Genomic DNA, 9,455 nt, shown 5'->3' with positions numbered 1-9,455 from the left:
TTCCTGTTGACTTCACGAAACCCTAAAATCCACTTCAATATCCAAACCCTAATCCTTTCTCCAAGATGGCATCCTTTTCCTTTCAAGCTTAATATTGATATTTTAATTAAATTCAATACCTTGATAAATGCTCCCACATTAAGCTTGCTTTGACTTTGGAAATTAATAAAATAATCTTTAATGAAGGCACCACCCTCAAAAAGCCCACTTTTCAAAACAACATAAAGTCAATAGACTAGGCCAAGGGGTCAACGTTCGAATATAATATTAAAACGTGACCTTTTAATTAAATATATCAACTTAACTCTTCAATCATGCCCTGAAGCCAATAATGACCAAGTCAAAGATCAGGTCTGAGAAGGGGACATTACAGTCCGCCCTCCCCAAGATTGGTTGTCCTCAAGCAATCGCAAACCAGGATGCTACAGAATCTCATCACTTTCCCAAGTCGCATCCTCCATAGGCAGGTTCTTCCACTTCACCAGGTATTCTCTGATAGTTCTTTTCCTCAAAGAACGTTCTCTGAAATCAAGTATCTCCTCTGGAATTAGAACTAACTATCCCTCCTCATCCAAAGGCGGCAACTGTGATGAAGCAACCACATTATGTCCAAGTGCCTTCTTGAGATGAGACACATGGAAAACATTATACACTCGGCTATCAGAAGGTAGCTCTAACTCATAAGCTACTGCCCCAACTTTTCTGATGACCCTGAATGGCCCATAGAAACAAGGTTTGAGCTTCTCAGCTCCACTCTTCTTGAGAGTAGACTGTCTGTAAGGCTGCAATCAGAGATAAACCATATCCCCAACCTCGAAAGAACGCTCAACACGTCTCTGATCAGCATACATCTTTTGCTGATTCTGTGCAATCTGCAGATTATCCTTCAAGGATTTCATGATGTCTTGACTTTGCTGCAACAAGTCCTTGGCTTGGGGTGCTCTGCTCTCACCAAACACCAAATCGGCAAAGCTAGGTGCTTCATACCCATAAAGAGCCAAGAAAGGAGACATCTTAATTGACATATGAAAAGAAGAATTGTAGTAGTACTCCCCTATATGCAGCCACTTGACCCAAGCTCTCTGATGTTCTGACACATAGTTTCTCAAGTATCCTTCCAACCACTTGTTCACTACTTCCGTTTGTCCATCTGTTTGGGGATGGTAACTAGTGCTTGGAGTGAGCACAGTACCACTCATTCTGAAGACTTCTTGCCAAAAAGTACTTAGGAACTTGCTATCCCTATCACTCACAATGTTCTTTGGCAACCCATGCAGCCTAAACACCTCTCGAAAAAATAGATCTGCAACTTGGGCTGCAGAAAAAGTGCTGGTAATGGCGAAGAAATGAGAAAATTTGGTTAGCCTATCCACCACTACATAAATACAATCCTTCCCTTGGGCCTTGGGCAACCCTGTGATGAAATCCATCGAGATGCTTTCCCATTTTTGATTGGGAATAGGAAGTGGTTGCAGCAAACCAGCTGGTAATGTATGCTCATTCTTGTTCACTTGACAAACAGGACACTCCTGAATGTAGCGTTGTACTTCTCCTTTCAACCCTTTCCAAGAAAACCTTTCTCAGATCTGCCTATATGTCTTGAAAAAACCTTGGTGACCAGCAACCGGAATATCATGAAATGTCAAAAGAATCTTCTTCTTAAGCTTAGAATCAGCCACCAGAAAGATTCTTCCCTTATAGTGTATCAATCCCTCAACCACCTTGTACCTTTCATCATGAAAAGTACCCTCAAGAATGCTGGTTGCAAACTGATTTTTGGCATAATCAGCAAGCAACATGTCTCTCCAATCTGCAGTAAGCTCACACAATGAGCTAAGATGAGGTCTCCTGGATAAAGCATCAGCCACGATATTATTTTTCCCTTTGACATATTCAATGTCAAAGTCGTAAGCTTGAAGCTTACTCACCCATTTTTGTTGCCTCTCATTTAGGTCCTTTTGGTGCATGAAATGCTTGAGGCTATTATGGTCAGTCTTAACCACAAACTTGTTCCCCACCAAGTACTGCCTGAACTTGGCTAATGCATGCATAATGGCAAGCATTTCCTTGTCATAAATTGAGTATGTTCTTTCCACACCCCTTAATTTTCGGCTCTCAAACACAATAGGGTGTTTGTCTTGCATCAGGACAGCCCCAACTCCTTCACCTGATGCATTACACTGCAGCTCGAATGGCTTAGAGAAATCCAGAATAGCCAGAACCGGGCACGAGCTCATGATCTTCTTGAACTTGTCAAAAACAATTTGAGCCTTTTCTGACCAACAAAAGGCTCCCTTTTTGGTGAGATCAGTAAGGGGAGCAGCATTCTGTGAATACCCCTTTACGAATCTCCAATAAAAACCACAAAGACCCAAAAAACCTTTCAACTAAGTTAAGTTCTCAGGAGGTGGCCACTCAACTACTGCCTTGATCTTTTTAGGATCCACCTTTACTCCCTCAGCACTGATTATGTGGCCAAGGTACAGTAACTCCTCCATTCCAAATTCACATTTGGATGCTTTTGCAAACAAACTCTCAGATTCCAGAATACTAAGCACTTCCTCCAAGTGCTTGAGACGATCCTCCCAAGTCTTGTTGTAAATCAGTATGTCATCAAAAAAAATCAACACAAATCTCCTTAACTGATTCTGAAAAACACGGTTCATGCAAGACTGAAAAGGTAGCCAGAGCGTTAGTCAACCCAAATGGCATGACTAAGAATTCGAAATGGCCATAGTGACATCTAAAAGCTATCTTCTCCACATCCGATCCTCTCATTCGAATCTGATGGTAACCCAATCTCAAATCGATCTTCGAGAAGAACTTGGCCCCATGTAGCTCATTAATGAGCTCATCTATCCTAGGAATGGGGTCTCTCATTTTTATGGTGCTTTGATTCAAAGCACGATAGTCCACACACATGCGCATGGTACCATCCTTCTTCTTCACAAGAACCATGGCAGATGCAAAGGGGCTCTTGCTTGGCCGAATGAAACCCATCTCCAAGAGTTCTTGAATATTCTTCTCAATCTCATCCTTTTGCCTCTTCGGGTATCGATATGGAGTTGTAATCACCGGTTTAGCTCCTTCCTTGAGCTCTATGATATGTTCTGAACCCCGTTCAGGTGGTGGTCCAGGAGGCAAGTCTGCAAAGACCTTGCTCTTCTTCGTGAGTAGAGACTGAACATCAGGAGGATGGTCTCGTTTAGTCTCAACCGGACTAGCAGGAAGGATCATGCACTCTGCAACCCACTCGACTTGATCGTGACGGATCAGCCTTGCCATTCTTTTGAAAGACACAACCCGAGGGCCCCCATTGGACATTCCTCTTAGAACTATCTTCTTCCCATCAGATTGAAACTTCAGCTCCATAGTCTGCAAATTCAAGGAGATCTCCCCAAGAGAACACAACCATTGAATGCCTAAGACAGCATCGGTATCTCCAATGTGGACTACATAGAAGTCATCCTTGACTTCGTAATTCCCCAATTGCATGGTCAGGTTCGAGATTTTCTTAGTACATGAAATATGGAATCCATCGGCAACCATGACCTTGAAGCCCTCAAACTCCTCTGTTTGCAGCCCCTTCTTTGCTACCACAACTTCATCAATGAAGTTATGTGTTGCTCCAGTGTCGATCAAGGCAACGATTCGCTTCCCTTTTATCATCCCTCGAACCTTGAATGATTCATTTCTTTGGAAGCTTGAAAGCTGAGCCAAAACTCCACCACTTTCCTTCTCATCTCCGGACTCTTTTGGAGCTCTTTCTACCTCACTTTCTTCAAAATCAGATTGCTGGTCAGAAAAATCAGAACTACTTTCACCAGTAGAATAGTACTCAATCTAATTGAATTTAACTCCCTTAGGGCAAACATGATCTTGAGACCATTTTTCCCTACACCGGAAACACAACCCTTTTCTTCTGAGTTCATTCAGGGTTTCAGGATCCAACCTAGTGACATGGGGATTGTGATGTTTGAACTCCTTGTGTTGAGGTCTCAAAGGAGGTCTATGCTTAGGTCTTTTCCCTTTATCCCTTTTCTGGAAGGGGGAATTTGACTGAAATTTTGCCTTAGGAGCAGCCCACTCCATGTTTCTTGCCTTCTTCATGGCCTCCTGCAGGGTTGGTGGATCAAAGGCTTTAATCCAACCTTTGAGTGGTTCTGTCAACCCTTCACTGAAAAGGATCACCAATCTCCTCTCCGTGATTCCAGTCACCATGACTGAGAGTCTCTGAAACTCCGCAATGTAGGCATCAACAGTGCCATACTGTTTCAATTGTGCCAGTTCTCTGAAATGAATTTCAGGATCCTTCTTTTCAAACCTCTCGATGAGCCTAGTAGTGAACTCATCATAAGTTGTGATAGACCGATGACCCAGAGTAACTAGGCCATGGTACCACCATTCATGCGCCACCCCATCAAGGTGTAGCGTAGCGAACTTGATCGCTTCCTCTTTTGCCATAGGTCTGAGAGCTAGATAGTTATCAAGCTTCTGAATCCAAGCTCGGGCTGAACTGGTATCACTCCCGTCAAAGTGTGGAAGTGTCACCTTGTTGACAGCTTGGTACAAGTCTCCTTGATTTGATGGTCTTCTTTGATCATAGTGTCTCCCTTGTCCTTTGTTTTTCCTTTTATGATCCATGAAATCGTTATAGGACATATCCATCTTGATGTCGTCAGGTAGAGAATCATACTCTGCACGACCAAGTCTCAACTGCTCCACGAATGAAGCATTCTCTTCAAGCTCTGGCTGAGTGTTTTCAGGTGCCAAAAAGGTGGGTTTGAATGGCTTGGAAGAAATATAAGTGTTGTTTGACACAGTCCGGGCTGCATGTCCATCATGCTGGTTGGAGGCACTATGCTCTCCTCTATGCCCTGAGTTGTTTTGTGGAGTGGTATTTTGACCCACTTTCCCCATCATGAGAGATACCATGTCCATCAAGGCATCCATCTTTCTTTCAAATCTCTTTCTGGGACTCATAGATCTTTCTCTTCCTTTCCCACTGTCATCTCTATTGTTGGTAACTCTCTCGTTACCCCCAACTGATCTCTCACCCTCTGCCATATCTGATTCCTGAGAAGACTCCCAATGAGCCCTCAAGATCTCTGAAGTTGTCTGACCTTCTAGAGCCTCATAAGGCTGGAACTATTTTCCAACCTTCTTGTCTTCCCTTGCAATGTACCTCTTTTCTCTGTCACTCATAGACAGATTGTTCACAGGATGGCAAGATCTTGGCTCTGATACCACTGAAATATTCCAAGCCAAATTTTTTCATTTGTACAAATTACAAATTACATTCAATGCACCCGTTAAGGTTAGAGGATAAACCAAAATGTGCTGAAGCAACTCTAACCAGAATGTACACCAGGATCCCATTGTGGGCAAGGTGTAGGCATTGGTCAGAGGATCTAAAACAAATTGCTTATGCAGTAACTCTAACCAAGAATGGCGCCGATGATGGCGAGCATATGGTCAGAGGATCTTCTACCCTAAATGCTGAAAGGGAACTCTACACCAAGTATGTGCTACCCAATCCAAAATGGAGTGAGGGGCGACCATATGGCGGAGTGATTACAAAACAATGCTTGAAAAGAAATGCGGAAGCTGGAAATACTCAACACCCAGAATGTGCTTGCTAACCCAGAATGGGAAAGTAGCTACCATAGGGCAGAGGTCAATTAAATACAATATCAAATGCTGAAAGTAAGAAGAGCATTACAATTTGATAAAGCAAGATTTTACTTTGCTGTCAGTACTACTGCTAGCTTACACTATGAAAGATGAAATCTTGCAAACAATATGTATCAGCATATAAATAGAGAGGTACAATATTAATGAATTCCTTTGCTGAGAAGTAAGATTAACGGAAATGGCAATAAACAGATCCAACCTTTTCTCCAGACTTGAATAAATCTTCAATGAAACATTCCCATCGCTTTCAAAGAACTTTCACCACCATCGAATAAAGATATTGCAAATTTCTCCAAACCGATTTAACAGACCTGCACCTTTCAACAAATAACCAGCGACATAGGATTCCTTTGAAATGCTCGGAACTCACTCTTTACTCATTCAAAATGCTTGATATCAATTGCAAAACTCTAATAGAAAGGAGGCGCTCAGACTAAGAACAGAAAACAGACTTAAAAAGCATCTAACACTCAATGCACAATTCCCAAGACAACAAAGGTACGACCCAGCTGGAAAGGGCGATTTTTCTTTTAAAAATCTGATGCTTCACAAATAAATCTACAAATTGGCACACATGGGCACCTTTCCTATATGGAAGGGAATATGCAATACCCATAATGAATTTCTTTGTCTTTTTTGATTTATGAATTAAACATCCAATCTGCTGAAGCTAACATGCAAAAACCAAGAACTTCTAATATGCAAAAATCAGAAACTAAGAACTACAATGCTGATTACAATGCACAAATTTCAAGGAACTCACAAACTAGACTAAAATCACCACTAGTTGTTGTCTTACAAACAAGAAGCGATGCCCGAGCTAGGAGGGCTTCATTCCTCGAAGCAAACCCAGAGCCAAACCGGCAACATAACAGTACTGTAGACCAAAGATGTGAAATGATGCTCAAAGTCTTCCTTTTATAACTTCCTGTTGACTTCACAAAACCCTAAAATCCACTTCAATATCCAAACCCTAATCCTTTCTCCAAGATGGCATCCTTTTCCTTTCAAGCTTAATATTGATATTTTAATTAAATTCAATACCTTGATAAATGCTCCCACATTAAGCTTGCTTTGACTTTGGAAATTAATAAAATAATCTTTAATGAAGGCACCACCCTCAAAAAGCCCACTTTTCAAAACAACATAAAGTCAATAGACTAGGCCAAGGGGTCAACGTTCGAATATAATATTAAAACGTGACCTTTTAATTAAATATATCAACTTAACTCTTCAATCATGCCCTGAAGCCAATAATGACCAAGTCAAAGATCAGGTCTGAGAAGGGGACATTACATCCACGAAGGAAATGCCTTCATTTGGTCAGAGCATATACCATGGCTTGTAGCTCCAAATCATGAGTAGGATAATTAATCTCATGAGACTTGAGCTTATGTGACCCATATGATATCACCCTGCCTTCCAAGATCAAAATTGCTCCTATACCTTCCAAGGAAGCATTGATGCAAACTGTAAAATCCAAACCTGGATCAATAATTGCCAAAATAGGTGCACTAGTGAGACACTCCTTCAGAGTCTGAAAGGCTCTCTCACACTACTTTGTCCAAACAAACCTCTTCCTTTTCCTCTGAAGGGAAGTGATGGGGTGTGCTATCTGTGAAAAACCCTCTTAGAACCTGTGATAATACCTTGATAGACCCATAAAGCTCCTAACCTCTGATACATAAGTGGGTGTTGGTAATTCCATTGTAGCTTGAATCTTTGCTAGATCAACTATGATACCATGACAAGAATTGATGTTCCCAAGTTACTATATCTTTTCCCGAAAGAAGGAACACTTAGCCAGGTTGGCATAAAGCTAATGTCTTCTCAAACACTATAATACATGCCGCAAATGTTCCTCATGCTCCTTTACAATATGAGAATATACCAGTATGTCAGCTAATAATATCACTACAAAATAGTCCAAAAAGGTGCAAAAAACCCCATTCATGAGACTCATGTACATCGCATGAGCATTAGTCAACCCAAATGGTAATATTGTAAACTCATAATGACCATGTAGCAGGTCCTGAGAGTTGTCTTGTGAATGTCTACCTCCAAGATCCTCAGCTCATGATGCCTTGACTTCGCAAATATTATGGCTCCCTTGATTTGATCAAATAAATCATCCATCCATGGGAGTGGGTAATGATTCTTGATCGTTAACTTATTTAGCTAACGATAATCAATACAAAGGTGAAGGGATCTATCTTTATTTTTAACAAAGATCATAGGTGCAACCCATGGGGATACACTAGGATGAATGTGCCCCTTCTCAAGAAGCTCCTCCAACTAAACCTTGAGGTCATTGAGCTCCTAGGTAGTCATCTTGTAAGGCGCCCTTGAAACTGGTTGTGCTATGAGGACCAAGTCACTATGAAAATCTACCTCTCTCTCAAGTAGTAGCCCCGATAGCTCTAAAAGAAAAACATTTGCAAAATATCAATGAGTAGATTGATCATCCAAGGAAACCTCTATCATATCCTCTAAAGTCTCTATTGACTTATCACTAATTGTGATAGAAAAAAACTAACACCCCTTGCACATACACCTCTTAAGTTGCAATGTGAAAATCATACGAAGGGAAACTTATCTCCACACTCCTAAAATCTTTGTTACCGAATCTAGGTCATCTAAGCATTCAATCTTTTTATGATGACAATCTATCTTAGCCTAATGTACATCCATCCAATCCATACCCAACACACTGTCATATGAACCCAAAGGAGTCACCTGAAGGTTAAAAAAAGTGGTCATAGGCCCAATCAATAGTCAACATCATCTAACCACTGTATCCACAGATACCTTAAACCTAGAGGCTATCTATACCTCCCACCCATCCTCTTGCCTAAATGCCACTAGTTTTTTATGCTCCACTAAGGATAGAGAAATAAAATAATTAGATGCACCTAAACCTAATAAGATAGTTGTAGAAACATCATTAACTATACTTGCCACCTTAATGATGGTATCCTGATGATCAGCTTGGTGGTTATCAACTACTGCAAATACTTGGTGGGACTTTCCCACATCACCAACAATATGCTCTAAAGCTACCACATGTTGTCCACTCTTGAAACCTTGTGGGAACTCATGTGCCAAATGCCCTATGGTTCCACAAACAAAGCATGGTCCTTTAATACTATTATCGCTCTAATGGGGCTCTACTAGTTTGAGAAATGGTCGGCCTGCTCGATCCACTAAATCCTCTTCAATGGGTTGGTTGTCCTTTGGGAGGGGCTAAAATTTGTACCTGGGATCTATGATCCCTACAAGACCCATGTCCCTACCATGGTCTTCTTTGAGAGCCCTATTATTGTTGCCTAGGTCTTTGCCCCTAAATTGCGACTGTGGCCTAGGTGGCCTACACCCCATTAGAGGGATGTTGAGGTCTGCCAAAAGGTTGATCTTGAGGGCCTTAACTACGGTTCCTAAATTGCTCCCTAGCTTCCTATGATTTCCCATGAATTTCTTTTGGAATTTAAGCCTTCTCAACTGCTCCTTGCAAACTCTCAAGCTTTGCCATATGAATTGGGCTTGATAAACTCTCAAGCTCTGCCATATGAATTGGGCTTGATATATTGGATTTGAGACCTCTAACAAAACAGTTGACAAGAAATTTATCATCCTAATAATAATCCACATACTACAAAAGCTCCAAAAAATTACTCTCATATTGGGCGACTATGAGACCTCTTTGTTGCAGGTCATGGAACTCATCAATGCATCACTGACAAAAATGCTAAAAAATGTATCTC

The 9,455-nt window shown here is 41.3% G+C and overlaps 1 protein-coding gene across 1 annotated transcript; it reads right to left on the bottom strand.

Annotated features, from left to right (window-relative positions):
• Positions 1 to 557: 557 nt before the first annotated feature.
• Positions 558 to 5,067, bottom strand: LOC131875232 (uncharacterized). The gene is made up of 5 exons (XM_059219300.1): positions 4,072 to 5,067; positions 2,674 to 3,795; positions 2,448 to 2,591; positions 1,929 to 2,339; positions 558 to 782 (listed from the first exon to the last, which is right to left on the bottom strand). The coding sequence occupies exons 1-5, from the start codon at positions 5,065 to 5,067 to the stop codon at positions 558 to 560; spliced, it is 2,898 nt and encodes a 965-aa protein (XP_059075283.1).
• Positions 5,068 to 9,455: the final 4,388 nt, after the last annotated feature.

The sequence above is a fragment of the Cryptomeria japonica genome, chromosome 4, assembly GCF_030272615.1.
Source record: "Cryptomeria japonica chromosome 4, Sugi_1.0, whole genome shotgun sequence".
NCBI lineage: Eukaryota > Viridiplantae > Streptophyta > Pinopsida > Cupressales > Cupressaceae > Cryptomeria > Cryptomeria japonica.
The sequence above is the reverse complement of the archived record's forward strand: the minus strand, read 5'-3'. Positions and strand labels throughout refer to the sequence as shown.